This window comes from Heteronotia binoei, chromosome 21, assembly GCF_032191835.1.
Source record: "Heteronotia binoei isolate CCM8104 ecotype False Entrance Well chromosome 21, APGP_CSIRO_Hbin_v1, whole genome shotgun sequence".
In the NCBI taxonomy this organism is placed as follows: Eukaryota; Metazoa; Chordata; class Lepidosauria; order Squamata; family Gekkonidae; genus Heteronotia; species Heteronotia binoei.
In genome coordinates, this window is record NC_083243.1 from 73659366 (window position 1) to 73676651 (window position 17286).

Genomic DNA, 17286 nt, shown 5'->3' on the forward strand with positions numbered 1-17286 from the left:
TTTGGTTTTTGTTCCTTTGGTCTTTTTCTGTGTTCTTCCTCTTTTGTATTATATCCTACATAATCCACCACTCTTGTCTTGGAGGCCGTGCTTTTAATCATTAGAACATCATAAAAGCTACCACAGAAGCAGAGTGACTTCCTATTAATCTTCTTTCATACAGTTATTCTTTTTACACATGTTTAAGAAAGCTGGCTGCTAAACTGGGCATAGAAACCAGAGATCTGTCTTTCATCCTTTCAAATAACAGACATATGTCTCATATGCCAATTCATAATAGTCTGAAGAATTCAAATAATCACTTTTAATATACAAATCTACAAAACATTCCTATCTACTTCTACTATTACCATTGTTTACTACTATTATTAGTAACCAATACAGTTAGTATTTCATAATGATGAAATGTTTCAACATATTTGCTAACACAGCAAACTCAGAAAAAAGGGAAAAAACTCCAAATTGCAAAAGTTTTAAAAATATTTTTATAAATTATTTCTGTCAGTTTAAAATTAATGATATTGATTAGGGGTATGCACAAAGAAAAAAAAGTTATAATTTTTTATCCAGGATTTGGTGAGAAACCCTTACTGTGATTTCTGATTTTTGAGTAGGATATTACTGGTTCAGCATTCGAATCCAAATGTACTTTTGAGGTTCTGTAATTTTGGAACCATTATTTTTAATAAGGAACCAATCTGAGCATCTGGGGCACTGCTAAAAAATAATAGCACCAAATTTGCACAGAGTGTAGTCCTCCCTCTAAACTAAAGAACACCTAAGTTTCAAGCAGACTGGACAAAGGGGTTCAATTTTACTGACCCCTGAATTAGGTGACATTCAGTGCATATGCACTTTTCTGCACTGATTTCTATGGGGCGGGGAGTATGGCAGGGGCCCAGCATTTTAAAATTCCTGGCTGCATCTGTTTTTTTTTTTTTTAAATGTAATCTAACCTTATAGTGCCCAACTGACAAATAATTTTATGTTTCAGCTGAAAACTGCATTTGCCATCCTTCCTTGTTGTGGGCCATTATTTCCCTACACAAAGGAAGGAAGACTTCCTTTGCAGTAAACTGCCTCCACCATCTCATCCCTCGAGTCTTTGAAAATAATTCACATTTGTTTGATAAAAGCATGTGTGTATGTGTGATTGTATATTAGACTGCTATGAGACACAGGTATTCATGATGGGTGTCCACTAACTGTAGGGGTACCTTAATGAGTACTGAAACTAGTTACAGAGTTGGAGGAGGAGGGAAAAACAGTGAATGGCTGGGGCATGGGAGTTCCAGGGCTAACCTATATGTTTGTTTACTCATTTCTTTATAGTTGTCTCTGGATACATCACATGGATCAGAATCAAACATCAACTCCAAGAACAGAACTCCAAGGCCACAGAAGCTGATCTTAATGACAAGGGGCAGCACAGCGGGAAGAGGGGTCTGTTGTTTCTCTCCAGCCTTTTTCCTGACCCTATGAAACCCCAATGGGAAGTTACTGGGAGTTGCACATGTTGTTTTCTGAGCACTGACAGCTCAACATAGACAGACATTCCTTCTCTTGGGCTTTTCTCAAAGATGACTGGCTGGGAATATTCAGCTCCTGATCTTTTGCCAGGATCCAACTGGAAGGGAGAATTGCCAATGCCTGGGAAATCAGGAGAATCAAAGAAAAACAAGGAAGCTGCTCTGCTGACTGTAAGCACCCAATTTTTGGAGTGGTGGTGTGTTTTGTAATGTCCAAGAACAGGGCTTTTTTTTAAAAAAAAAGTAGGAATGCACAGGAACACAGTTCTGGCTGGTTTGGCATCAGGGGGTATGGCCTAATATGCAAATGAGTTCATGCTGAGCTTTGTCTACAAAAAAGCCCTGTGTGAAATGATGGTGATGTCAGGGGTGTGGCCTAGTATGCAAGTGATTCTTGCTGGGCTTTTGTACAAAATGTTTATGTAAGTATAAAAATGTTTCTGTATGTTTTTCTACAGAAATTGATCTGTGAGCCATCCTGAGCCTGCTTCCATGGGGAGGGTGGGGTATAAACTAAATAATAAATAAAGGGTTGGAACACTTTCCCTATGAAGACAGGTTAAAATGCTTGGGGCTCTTTAGCTTGGAGAAACGTCGACTGCGGGGTGACATGATAGAGGTTTACAAGATAATGCATGGGATGGAGAAAGTAGAGAAAGAAGTACTTTTCTCCCTTTCTCGCAATACAAGAACTCGTGGGCATTTGATGAAATTGCTGAGCAGTCAGGTTAAAACGGATAAAAGGAAGTACTTCTTCACCCAAAGGGTGATTAACATGTGGAATTCACTGCCACAGGAGGTGGTGGTGGCTACAAGCATAGCTTTAAGAGGAGGTTAGATAAAAATATGGAGCAGAGATCCATCAGTGGCTAATAGCCACAGTGTGTGTGTGTGTGTGTATATATATATATATATATATATATATATATATATATATATATATATATATATATATATATATATTGGCCACAGTGTGACACAGAGTGTTGGACTGGATGGGCCATTGGCCTGATTCAACATGGTTTCTCTTATGTTCTAATAAATAAATAAAGCCCTGCCTAAAAATCCCAGATTTGTAAGTATTTCAGAAAATCACATGAACAACCCAAACTAGTGATTTTCACATATATTTTTAACCCGGGGATTTCAGAATGCACACTTCTAAAACTGAGCCAAATAGGCAACAGTGAGCCAGAACAATTGACTAAGTGGAGAAACTATGTATTTTCATGAGTGGCATAAGTGTAAGGGTGGAATGTAATCTACTATTGTAATACCAATACAATAAAAATCTAATGTAATACTAAAAACTTTAAAAGTCACAGTCTAGATAAAATTATGTACAATCAGGGCTTTTTTTTGTAGCAGGAACTCCTTTGCATATTAGACCACACATCCCTGCTACAACCAATCCTCCGGGAGCTTACAGCAGGCCCTGTACTAAACTCTTGGAAGATTGGCTACATCAGGGGTGTGTGGCCTAATATGCAAAGGAGTTCCTGCTACAAAAAAGCCCTGTGTACAATCAGTGCTGGCCAGTCGGTGCATAGCACCCTAGGCAGGCTTCCTGTCTACTGTCCCCCCAGCTCCCCTGCCTTTGCAGCACTGCAATGCAGCAGCACGCTCCACCGCCCCCCCGCGCATGAGGTTTGGTTCCCCCCAACACTGCCGTCCCCCTGCTGCCACCCACCTTCCCTCCCTCCCTGATGCTGCAATGCAGCCACACTCCATACCCCCCTCCTCCTCAGAGGCACGTCAAGTCATGCAGCACCGAGGCTGGACCCTACCGGCTTCGATGTGGCTGGTGTGCCATCTAACGCTTTGAAGCCCTCATGGGAGAAGGCTGCGCTCCCGTCCTTCCTGGAACTGGAAGTGAGGGGGAGCGAAGCCTTCTCCTGCACGGGCTTCAAAGTGTTAGATGGTGTGCCGGCCGCATCAAAGCTGGTAGGGTTTAGTCTCGGCACAGCACAGCTCAGTGTGCCTCTGAGGAGGAGGGAGCGACAGAGTGCAGTTGTATTGCAGCACTGGGGAGGTGGGCGGTGGTGGGGGGCAAACTAGGTGGTTGTTGTGGGCACCGGGAGGGGAGAGCCCAATTTGGCGCTCCCCTCCTCCTGACGCCCTAGGCCTAGTGGGTGAGCCGGCCCTGTGTACAATGCATGTTAAACAATTGTCTACAAACAATGTGTAAATCTATGTACTATTATAAATTACGGTTGCCAGTTCTGGCTGGGGAAATTCCTGTAAATTTCATGTGGTATATGGGCAGAATGGAGTTTTGGAATAGAATTCAGTCAGATTGTGATGTCACATCCTGTGGTGACATGTAAACTCCTCCTCCAACTCCTCCTATGGGGTCACTTCTTCCTATCACCTCTTCCCAAAAAATAAAATTTTAAATTTGCCACCTCATATTACTTCATGCTGCTTTCCCCCTACCACATCAATTGTAAGTCACAGTAACACCTTGATCCTAAATATTCATGCCAGTTAACTGACTCCTATCCATATGTTCGGCTCAGTCTCAAAAACCTCTCAAAATCTTCTTCAGGTTTCTTTTGGGTTTAAGGGGGAAAGCTCCACTGGCGATCCATAGGAGAATGACAGCCAATAGCATTCAATCTGAGAAGTAGCTATTTTAGGACTTCTATACTTGCTAGACTCTGTGGCATGCCATAAAAGGGAACTAATCTCTGTAGCCTAGAGATCAGTTTTAGTTATGGGACAATGCCAGGTTCCATCTTGAGGCTGGTAACCTTAGTATAAATTGTAGATCTTTAAAATATATGGCGAAGCAGAACAACACTGTAGCAAGTGGGAGAACGTGTGGGACATTGGGGTCTGAGTTAACTACACTGTTAGTAAAAACTTTTATTTAAAAACAAAATCTTGAAAAAAGAAAAATAAGTCTAATTCATGGATATTAATTTTGGAAACCATACAAAAGCTGGTTAGGGAGCACAACAGCAGCTGTCCAAGGACCTCTTGAATATTCTAAATGGGACAAGATAGAAGGACTACTCATGAAAAATTGTTTTATGTTTTCCAGCTATGCCACTGTTGTGTACCATGTATACATTTCTAGGCATAGATTACTAACAGTTAAAGTCAAGAATCAATTGGACAGTGCAATAGTTTGAGGTAGTTATCATTTTCCTACTTGATGCCAAGATAATTATTCTGAGCATTTAAACTCCTGAACTACTTTAGCAGGGCAATCATTATTTTTCTTATCAAAACACAAGTATAATATAATGCTCTGGGTAAAAAAAAGAAATGGTTAGTTTGCAGAAAAACAGAATTAGAAGAATATTAGCAAATACTTCTTCATATGTTTTTGATTTGTTATTTAGGGTTGCTTAATTTGGGCAGAAGACTGGCATAGAGAGTTTAGTGAAAGGCAATATATATCAAAGTGTGGGAGACTGCTGGTGTTAATGTGCACATATACACAGCGCTTTCTGAAATGCACTTACTGCTAGAGCCATAAATATAAACTGCTAATTAAATGAGATGAAAAGACCACCAGAACAGACATACCCGGGGCTCAAACAGTCCTACTGCGGAGGCCTTTTCTTGCAGGAACCCTGCTAAGTTTATTGAGAAATTTAATACATAAATTACATTATTGGAAGCTTATCATTAGCAAATGGTTGGAATACATGATGAGATATTTGTGGTCCAGGTACAAAAATTATGATGAAAATTTAACACGAGTGCATACCTGAGATTTGAAATATTTATTAGATGTTACATATAATCAACCACATATAGTTCAATAATTTTACTGTTTAAACATATTACACTTTCTTTCTCAACAGAAATTAGTTTGTTTGAATTTGGGAAGAACTGTCAAGCTGTGTCTAAAGACCCCATTCACAGCAGTGTAGCAAACAGCTATGCTTTTTGAAGAAAAAGTACATTGTAAATATACCCATTCACAAAATAAAACTGAGTCACTGTGCATGAGATTTCTCAGACACTTGCTTTTAAATTGCTTAAGACTTAGTGAGAGTTATTGCCCTTTTGGGAATATCAGTTTCCTTGTATTGGCACCACAATGGTTACAATTGGCTCTGCTTTGCCTATGGATCGTCTCATATAACTGCCACAACAATACAAGATCTGTGTTCCTAATTGTAGTTCACGATGTCTAGAAGTGCAATCCAGAAAAAAGCTGAATGTATAAAAAGTCCAACTTTTATATTTAGTAGGATTTAATAGGACTCTGCATTGTTTCTCAACTATTTTAGCAAAGATTAAAATACTGTCTAAGCAACCTAATCAAGGATAAACAAGGTGAAGTGATTTGATTCAGCTGATATTTTAGAAAATTGGTTAACTCCAATTTAGCTAAAATTTATTGCATCTAACTTGTTCTGTTGGTATCAATGGAACTTATTGCCTGATCCTATGTATATTTAATTATTAAATTCAATGGAATTTACTCCCTAATAAATGTGCATAGGATTGAAGGTTAAATCACAACTTCATTAAATGCATAATTATTAGAAACAGCTCCAGCAACTTTAAGTTAACAATACAGGAATATTTGCAATTGCAATACATATACATTTGCATAATTAGATATGTATAATACTGCATCCAATAACCTCGAATAAGTTTACAGGTATATGATAAAAAATTCCCCAATACTTTAGTAGCAATATTAACCTTTTTTTGGTACTATTACCTTCATATAAGGAAACAATGTGGGTTAACTACTTTATTAATGTCTGCTAATCTACAACAACTAACATTTCTGAATTAGTGTGAACTGCCACTGTCAAATAGCCTACTCCATCTACCAGCATTTTTTTGAAAATGTACTTTGGCTCTAAACTTAGTGTTACTACTAGCTTCACTTATCTTCACCCACACATAAAACATTCCCAAGAGATGTACCCTTCATCCCACATATGCCACTTCAGCAAGTAAGGGCTCAATTGTTGCTGCTCAGTGACTAAGGCCCATAAAGGTTGTGATGATGATGATAACTTAGGGCATTCCCCACCTCCAGTTCACCCAGCTGCTCAAGTCAATGACGGGCTAGCTCATGAACATCCTTAGTTGGCTCAGGGCACTTGCCAATGACCCTACCTATTGCTGCTAAAACTAGTTATGGCCTAAACTTAATAATAATAAGACCAGGCCTAATTAGAGAATTTCACCATTCCCCAAGACACTGTGGAACAGACAAAAAAAAAAAGGCCCTTGTTTGGCCATTTTAAAGGAGGCTCAAAAATTCCTCCTCAGTCCCTCAAAAGGTGACCAGATAGTCCCACAGGTATGGTGTGGATCAAGGTGTGGCAAACGTATGCTGCAGATAGCAGGGTATAGCTCAATAGCTTCTCCAGCATTCTTTTAAGAAGTTACTCCATGAGGGAACAAATGGCTCGCAAAGAGCCAATAGTGCTCTCATGCCTGATTTAAAATTGGGACTGACACAAAGCAGCCAGCTAGACATATAGGCTAGAAACTAAATTGTATGTGCATGTGTATGCATGTTTTGCCACATTAATGTCACAAGTGCTTTGTAGTAAGAGGTTCTGATCATGTTATTGGGAACTCATTTTAGCTTTTCCCAGGTACTATAACAAAAAAATGGTGGCACTGAGAAAATGAATATGTATCACAAGCTCTGCAATATGTTCCCCAAAGCTTTGAAGAGTCATCATTATCACTTTATATGTGACACTATAGCATACCCCGCCCCCTGCCCCCCCGGTTTGGTCATGGGAGTTGGGAGACTTTTCACAAACATAATGGAGAGACAAAGTTTACAATTGGAAAAAGAACCATCAAAATTACTCCCTTTATCTATTAGCAGAAGTGCCCTTCTGACATTAGAAAACAGTAGTTGAATATAATCTAATTCCAGTACACAGTTCTGTTGTTGGACAAAGGGACACCCTTGCTACAAAGCAATTTCCTTGATTCCCCCTAGACTGTAGAGCTTTCAAAGTTTGATACTCAAAGGCAGCATAAAAGATGCAAACAGAACAGAAACATGTCAGTTTCGGGCCTCCTACTGAGAAAATAAACTTTAATTTTTTTTTTTTAAAAAAAACCCCACACCTCTGGCCTCTGTGCCTGTATATCACCTCCAAGTACAACCTGGAACTGACAATAGGTAGCTCAAAGAATCACCAGAAATGCTACGGTTTTATCATGTAAGTGACACGGTGACATCAGTGATGTCTATTAAGAACACTAGGGTGAACCTGAGTGAGTCACAAACTGCCATCTAACCTAATAGGTTGTTAATGAACATAAAAGAGTGCCACATATCTTGCCTAATGTTCTACATACACAAGAAGGAAGAATGTCCACCCCCTCAAGCTGTTCATGAGAGTTCCTCCCAAAGCAGTATTGTGGGGGGCATTTGAGGCTCAATCCATTGGAATGTTAGGTGGAATATATACTGTGAATGACTAGATAAAAGCATAAAAGTATAACAATTCAGGAGTGCAAAGAACACCTGAAAACAGAAGAAAGGTTTTAAAAAGCCCCTCTCAGCCCCACTTTGCAAACACAACACAAATAGCTTTGTTTGGGAAAAAATAAACAAAACCCATTAGCAGCAAGGAGCACAAACGGTTGTGTTAGAGATCACACACACAAAACAACAACCATTAGCAACCTGTAGCTAAAACACAGATAAATAAGGGTGTAACATAGATAAATCTTGCTAGGTTGCATCATGTTGGGGATATTACAGATGACGCCCTGTTCTGGTTTTAGTTCCCTTCAAAGTGAGGACTCTATGCATGACTTCCCAGGGGTGTGTGTATTATTTAGGAAGAGCCTTTCTCTCAGACACAACCAACACCATCATCTGTAATGAGGCAGTCCTATGGGGGTGGAACTAAAGCTATATCCTCTCCCATCCTAGGGCTAACTGCAAATTTAGAGGGGATGCTGATTTAAATCAAGAAGGCGGGGAGTTAAGAACATCAGAAGAGCTCTGCTGGATCAGACCTGTAATCCATCTGGTCCTACCTGTTCCACATACTGGACAACTAGTTATTCTGCAGGACCAATAATAGAGAGGCTGCTGCCTCCTGCTACTAGTATTAAAAGCAAAATATGAGTAAAAGAAAAAAAATGGAGATCTGATCACAGATTTAAGTCTAGTGAGTTTAGAGCCATCATAACCATGTATAAAGCTTGAGGACACATAAATAAGGAGCATTGTAAATCACATACCTTTGAGAAAAAAATCTTCCAATTTATCCTTAAACGGCTGGATATGTTCTTCTGGTGAGTCTCTGAAAACCACTTTCATCTGTTTTTCACAAACTGTAAGGACAAGTTCAATACTGGATTTTAAAAATATATGTACAGTATGTATACTTAGACTGAAATAACATCTGGACATTCTCAAATACTGGCAACTTAATACTGCAGCAAAGAAGAACATGAATACAAAAACTAGTTGCTATCAGAACAGTGGAAACGTTCTATACTTTTTCCAGGGTTTTTTTGGGGGGGGAGGGGGGAATCCTTATTTAAATACATTTCCTGTAGAACAAGATTAATTTTTCTGACCCACATCAACAGTTCTCTTAATTTATTTACCTTTCAAAAGATACTTTCCCCAATAGAGCATATTTCAGATTAGATAAACTTTACAAGCAGTCTACTGTCATGTCCTGTAACAGGGTTCTTTATACATTACCCACCCATCCACAGATTATCAACTAAGGTTGCTAACTCCAGGTTGGAAAATTCCTGTAGGTTTGGAGGTGGTGCCTGGGGAGGGCAGAGTTTGGATAGGGAGGAAGTTCAGCAAGAATGTGATGCCATGGAGTCCATCCTCTGAAGCGGTCATTTCCCCTGCGGGGCTGCTGATCTCTGTAGTTTGGAGATGAGCTGTAATTCCTGAAGAACAGCCCTATCATCAACACTAGGTACACAACAACGTACCCTCAAACTAAAGATGTATATGTGGAAGAAGAAGAAATTGGATTTATATCCTGCCCTCCACTCCAAATCTCAGAGTCTCAGAGCAGCTCACAATCTCCTTTATCTTCCTCCCCCACAACAGACACCCTGTGAGGTGGGTGGGACTGAGAGGGTTCTCACAGCAGCTGCCCTTTCAAGGACAACCTCAGCTAGAGTTATGACTGACCCAAAGCAATCCAGATGTCTCAAGTAACCTGAAGAGGGCATTTGAGGGCTATAAGCATATCGCTATTGTGATTACTGAGACATGACTATGATCTGAATGTGCATTATTTAGGAAATTGACTGATGGGACTTAATGCCGGGCAAACACATTTAGGAGCAGAGTGCCCATTGGAGGTGGTGCCTGGGGAGGGCAAAGTTTGGATAGGGAGCCTTTTAGCATCCTGAAAATTATTGGACTTGAATTTTACTCTTATACAAACAGTTTTAGGGTTGTAGACTAGGAAGACTTCACATAATAAAAGTGAAAAAGAAATCAGTATAGGTATGATTATATATTAGGCCTATGTTGAATATTATTTCAACAAAATAAGAAGTGGGGCATGGGGGTGTGAAGAATAATTAAATAAGAAGCTTCATAGGCCATGATGATTCAAGGAGCTTTTTCATGATATGTTGAACCATTTGTAGTGAGAATGTCTGCACATCATACTATAAATTCTCATGTGGTGCTATGTCCTGAAAATAAAGGAACCCCAAGAACCAACTAGTTTCTAGTGTGTCAGTGATAATCCACTTAATATTTATTTTAATGAACTCTAATACATCTGAAAAGTGCCTAGATAAATGGCTGATAGACACTTATCACAAATTCATAGAGGTATATATAGTAATGTGAGAAACACCCTAAGGAGAGTGATGATAAGTGCTTGGATAAGTGCTCTTTGCTTGTGTAACTTAATATATTTCACACTTGTGAGTATGATTTTCAATGAACAGCTCCCCATAGTCATTATTACCTGTAATTGCCTCAGGGAATACAACAGCTACAATTTATGTAGCTGCTTTTTGAAAATGGGGGGATTAGCTACGGTTTTGTGGGTCAGGAGATGTAATAACACATACACATGGGATGTTCAGTCCAGATTTTCCTGATGGATCTTCAAAAAATCACTACGGTATATTATGCAATTTATAGTAGCTGTGCAAACTGATATATTTATTTAGTAAGAATTTGAAATGGAGCTTTGATTTAAGTTGGAGTTTCATGAACCTCACCAACATTTTTACCATGCCATATGTTATAAATATAAAGGAAATAAGTGATAGCATAAAATGACAGTGAACTAAAGCTACGTTTCTCAAGTAGTGTTCTCAGCTTTGTAAGGTATAAGAAATCTTATTCTCTATGCCATCATGGCAGCTTGCAGGGCAGGGGAATCTGCTAACCTGTTCTCAGCATGTATAAAATGCCCAAGTGTCAACTGCAGACAACTGGAGACTGGTATTGCTGTTTTCAACCCACTAGCAGGGATCAGGTAACATAAAAAGTTAATACCACAGAGAAAGTGGGATCTTACATTGGACTAACAATGTGTTGCTTGTCTTAAGAATGGGGAGTGGGGTTGTAGCAGCTGGAAGGTACAAACACAGAAACTCAAGTTCTAGCAATGCCTGATGCCTTGGGCCCTCCTTCAAACAGGAATCTGGAGACCTTCTCAGATAAGCGGTTTGGGAAGGTAGAAAAGGGGGACAAATACATCTATGGCATATTTATGCAAGTTTATAGGATGGTTGAGAAGAATTCCAGTCAGAGCATACATGTGAACCAACATGAAACTTTTAACAAAAACCATTTCCCCATATAAACTTAAAAACAATTCTAAAAATTAACAATAATAAGCCAGAAGCAATTCTTTTAGGATTTATGGGCAGACAGCTTGAAACTCATGGAACTTTGTTTCTTTATATGATTGCAACAGTGAGGTTACTTTATGCACAGCATTGGAAGCCTATGACAATATCTACAGTGGAAGAATGGGATTAACGATTTTAGAATTTGCGGAAATGGCTAAACAGTCTTTGAGTAAGGAAAAGACAATATCTACTTTTATTGCCAGTTGGAAGCCCCTTAATGACTTTCTACATGTAAATAAAACATATAGAGAACATTGAATGAATAACAATATATTGTTGTAATGGTTATGTCTAACTTTTTATATATTTGTAATGTGAAAGTATAGGGCTTTGTTGTCAAGAAAATTTGGATGTTTTAAGAATATATTTCTTTTATTTTTTTCTATCTTTGTGTCTTATATATTATTGCACAGGAGAGGTGCTCAACATGGCAAAAACAGAATATATAAGGAGGGTATGAAGTTCAAACCTAGGATCAGCATAAAGGTAGTACATAAACACCTAGTTTCTTTAAATGAAACTAAGTCCTCAGGGTCAAATGAACTGCATCCAAGGGTTCTAAAAGAGCTTGCAGATATAATTTCTGAGCCTCTGGCTATTATTTTTGAGAATTCTTGGAGAACAGGAGAGGTGCCAGAGGATTGGAGGCAGGCGAATGTTGTCCCCATCTTCAAGAAGGGGAAAAAAGATGACCGGGTAACTACCGACCCGTCAGCTTGACGTCTATACCTGGAAAAGTTTTAGAACAAATCACCAAACAGTTGGTCCTGGAACATTTAGAAAGAATGGATGTGATTACTAAGAGCCAGCATGGGTTTCTCAAGAACAAGTCATGTCAGACTAACCTGATCTCTTTTTTTGAGAGACTATCTTGCTGGATCAGGGGAATGCTGTAGACATCGTTTATATTGATTTCAGAAAGGCTTTTGATAAGGTTTCACATACTATCCTTGTTGACAAGTTGGTAAAATGTGGTTTGGATCCTGTTACCGTTAGGTGGATCTGTAACTGGTTGACAGATTGCACCCAAAGAGTGCTAGTGAATGGTTCCTCATCCTCTTGGAGAGGAGTGGAGTGCCTCAAGGATCTGTCCTGGGACTTGTTTTGTTCAACATCTTTATCAATTATTTGGATGAAGGAATAGAGGGAATGCTTATTAAATTTGCCGATGATACTGAATTGGGAGAGGTTGCAAATACAGTAGAAGACAGAAACAGGATACAGGATGACCTTTACAGGCTGGAAAACTGGGCTAAAACCAATACAATGAATTTTAACAGGGATAAATGTAACATTCTGCATTTAGGTAGGAAAAATCCAATGCATAGTTATAGGACAGAGGAGGCTTGTCTTAGTAGTAGTATGTGTGAAAAGGATCTAGGGGTCTTAGTGGATAATACGCTGAACATGAGTCAACAGTGTGATGTGGTGGCTAAAAAGGCAAATGCAATTTTGGGCTGCATCAATAGAAGTATAGTGTCCAGATCATGTGATGTGATAGTATTGCTTTCCTCTGATCTGGTAAGACCTCACCTGGAGTATTGTGTTCAGTTTTGGGTACCACATTTTAAGAAGGATATAGACAAGCTGGAACGGGTACAGAGGAGGGTGACAAAGATGGTGAGGAGTCTGGAGACCAAGTTCTATGAGGAAAGATTGAAGGAGCTGGGAATGTTTAGCCTGGAGAGGAGGCGGCTGAGAGGTGATATGATCACCATCTTCAAGTACTTGAAAGGCTGTCATATAGAGGAGGGTGTGGAATTGTTTTCTGTGGCCCCAGAAGGTAGGACCAGAACCAATGGGTTGAAATTAAATCAAAAGAGTTTCCGGCTCAACAATAGGAAGAACTTCCTGACCATTAGAGTGATTCCTCAGTGTAACAGGTTTCCTCGGGAGGTGGTGGGCTCTCCTTGGAGATTTTTAAACAAAGGTTAGATGGCCATCTGACAGCGATGAAGATCCTGTGAATTTGAGGAAGGTATTTGTGGGTTTTCTACATTGTGCAGGGGGTTGGACTAGATGACCCTGGAGGTCCCTTCCAACTCTATGATTCTATGAAAATAATATACATATTATATATAAATAATATATAATATAAAATATAAATTACATATATTACTGAAAATTTTCAATAATTTTTTTAAAAATCCAGTAATAAAAATAAAATGCAGAATGCATAAAGTGGATCTTCTTATCATTTGGTGTTGCAAAAAAAATGTTCTATGTTTAAATTTGTTTGCTTGCAAATAAACTTTGAACAAAAACGCAAATGGCAAAAGCCAATGTTTGCCTCTAAAAATTCCATAGAGCTACTTTCTTAATTGTGGACTTGGAAGCCATCTGAGCTTACAACTGTGAAACCGAGAGAGAGAAGAGGTACTGAATGGAAGATTACAGACAAATATTGTTTCATCGCAGAACCTCAAAACAAAACAAATTAACACTGTAAGTCATACATCACATGGAAAGCCTAACTTTGTTGATATGAGTTTTAAAGGCACAGTCATACGCATATTAATTAAAAGTGCCTCTGACTTCCGTTAAGATTCCATATGTTAATGTAATAATCAAAGAATTCTGCCAGAAAGTCTAAACAGTATGTACTGCAAATGTATACTGGGGACATTTTTTTTCTGCAACAGAAAATGTATGAAAATTCACTTCATACATTTTGTATTTTTTAAAATTATTATTACTATGAAATTTAGAATAACAATTTTTAAGCTTACATGGATGGTTGGATGTCTCTGGTTGAAAGTTTGTTAAACTTGGTTTGGAGTTGTTCTAATGGAGTCTGGATTCTACAACATTAATCTAAAGTTAGATCTGAAATGACCTCTCTGTGAACTCTTAGAGAGGCCTGGAAAAAACCATTATTTCCACTAATGAGTCTTCATGCTCCTTCCAGTTTTCTCCCTTGATATGAAAATGTACTGTAATAAACAATGATTCCATGTGGCCACCATGGAATGATGGCTGATGTAAGGATAAGAATCCTTATTGAATAAAGCACTGAAAGTACAACTGCTGTATTGATAGACACCTGTATGGTGTAGCTCAGGGTTGGCCAACAGTAGCTCTCCAGATGATTTATTTATTTATTTATTTATTTTATGATTTATATCCCGCCCTTCCCAGCAAGTGGCTCAGGGCAGCTGGCTGGGGCTGATGGAAGTTATAGGCAAAGAACATCTAGAGAGCTACCATTGGCCACCCCTGGTGTAGCTGGCCATTCTGATTGTCCCAGAGCAAAAAGTGCAGAAGGACAACCAAAATTATCTGAGAGTTGGAATACCTTCCTTATAAGAAAGGGCTAAAAAGTTTGGGGGTTTTCAATTTAGAAAATATGAGGGACATGAAAAGGAATTGTTGAAAGTGGATCAAGATAATTTCTTCTCCCCAAACTCTAAATTAGGGGTGTCAAACATGCGGCCTAGGGGCTGAATCAGGCCTCTGGAGAGCTCTTATCAGGCCCATGGGCAACTGGCTGTTGTCTGCTTCCATCTCCCTCTCTCTTGCTTCCTTTTGCATCACAGCTTGCTTTGCCAGGCTTGCTCAATCACACAGGAGCTACACAGCAAAGCTTATATTTTCTCCACTGGCTGAGGCTCCTCCCTTGGGGATGAAGGGTGGGGAGAGCTTGCTTTTCCAGGCTCTCTCAAATGCATAGCAGAGTTACTGAGCCAAGCCTCTCTTCCATCTATTGGCTGAAGTTCCTCCCCTTCCTGCTCCCCTGGGGAAGGAAAGAAAGAGTCAGAGCATCCTTTGCCCAGTTCCCTGGATTGCACGGGAGGGATACAAAGAAAGCACTTTTAAGACCAATGAGTACTAATGATTTAAGCATGTCTGATTTTAAGTTTAAAATTTTTGTGTGTGTTTGTCTGTGCCCTTTATAAAGTTTATATCTCTGCTACCTGGCATTATATTTTATGACACACATGGCCTGGCCTAGTAAGGTCTCATTTATGTCAGATCTGATCCCTCATAAAAAATGAGTTTGTCACCCCTGTTCTAAAAACTTAAGGAATTGAATTATATATTTATTTACATTTATTTTATTTGACTCATGATAGCTCACCCTTCCCATTAACAGGCTCAGGGTGGAACAAAGACAAGTTGGACCTTTAAGACCAACTAAATTTTATTCAGAATGTAAGCTTTCGTATGCTCTAAGCAGACTTCATCAGACAAAACTGGAATGACAAGCAGCAATTCTTAATATAAGTGGGCAGTGAGTTGGTATGTAGAATCACGAGAATGTTTTTAGCAGATTAAAAGAATCACAAATTGGGGTCTGTGTTTGTTAGTTAGAACAAAGCAGGGCTGAAACAACATTGGAGGGTGATAAAAAAGCAGACTGATGTCATAGGTGTGAATTGCCACGAATCTGGGTAACATTCTGGTTTTGTTAGTTTAAACAGAGGGTATAGTTTCTCAAGAGGTTATAACATCCATTATAGTTTGCCATTAGAAAAAAAAGAATACATTAAAATATAGTGGAGGATGGATTAGTAGATGCAATAAGATAAACAGCCAATATCCCATATTTGAGTATGTCAATACAAAAAAACAAAAACAAAAAGCCCCAATATTCTGATACACTGTTCTAAAAGAGAAATACATATTAGTTAGCCATTAGAAAAACAGGGTGTATTAAAATATAGTGGAAGGTGGGTTAGTATATTTAATGAGATAAACAACCCATATCCCTTATTTGAGTATGTCAGTACAAAAAAACCCATGATTCTGATATACTATTCGAAAAGAGAAATACATTGGAATACTGTGGATGTATAGCTATATTCAGTGAGAGTTGGTTTAGCATATGTAATGAGATAAAAAACCCAATATCCCTGTTCAGTCCTGGGGAGGTGTTTGTTCCAAGTTTAATAATAATTTGTAATTCTGCAATTTCGGTCTCCATTCTGTTCTTGAAGTTCCTTTGCAGTAAAAAAAGCTACTTTGAGGTCACCCATTTTATGCTCAGGAAGGTTAAAGAGTTCTCCAACAGGTATCTCAGTTCTGTAATTCCTGATGTCAGATTTGTGTCCATTTATCCTTTGGCATAGGGTTTGTCCTGTTTGCCCTATGTAGTGAACTGAAGAGCACTGTTGGCATTTAATGGCATATATAATGTTGGAAGATGAACAAGCGAATGAGCCTCAGATGGTGTAGTTAATGCTGTTAGGCCCAGGGACTGTGTTGTCTGGGTGTATGTGGCAGCAAAGTTGGCACTTGGGTTTATTGCAAGCTCTGGTACTTGTGTTCATGCTCAGATGCGATGTTGTATCATTGTGGGTGAGGAGTTGTTTGAGATTGGGGGGCTGTCTGCGTCCAAAGAAAGGTTTACCTTTAGGCTCAGGGTGGGTTACATCATAAAATCAGATAACAGAAATTACAGAAACTAAAAGTAACAGATTCAGCCTCAACAGGCATAGCCTATTGGTCCAGGTCCCTCAGGTCCTATAGCACTAGAATGTGAAGGAGAGGCCAATAACAGATTACTTTGCTGCCTCAATTGAAGGCCTAGCCTTCTGCTGTACAGGCCCTGCAGAATAGGAGTAAGTCCCGAAGGTCAAATCTCCAAGGAGAGCTCATTCCACCAGGCTAGGGTTGCCAAGTCCAATTCAAGAAATATCTGGGAACTTTGGGGGTGGAGCCAGGAGACTTTGGGGATGGAGCAAAGATCAAGGCTGTGACAAGCATAACTGAACTCCAAAGGGAGTTCTGGCCATCACAATTAAAGGGACGGCACATCTTTTCAATTCCTTCCTTCCATAGTAAATCATGAAAGATAGGGGCACCTTCTTTTGGGGCTCAAAGAATTGGACCCCCGGGTCTAATCGTTTTGAAACTTGGGGGGTATTTGGGGGAGAGGCACTAGATGCTATACTGAAAATTTGGTGCCTCTACCCCAAAAAACAGCCCCCCC

At 39.2% G+C, this 17286-nt stretch overlaps 1 protein-coding gene across 1 annotated transcript in view; it reads right to left on the bottom strand.

Moving 5' to 3' along the window:
• Window positions 1-17286, bottom strand: part of FMN1 (formin 1) — a 266553-nt gene that overhangs the window by 73722 nt on the left and 175545 nt on the right. Inside the window, exon 13 of the mRNA XM_060262294.1 lies at window positions 8736-8828. Coding sequence (XP_060118277.1) covers window positions 8736-8828 — 93 coding nt within the window. The remainder of the gene's footprint in view (window positions 1-8735; window positions 8829-17286) is intronic.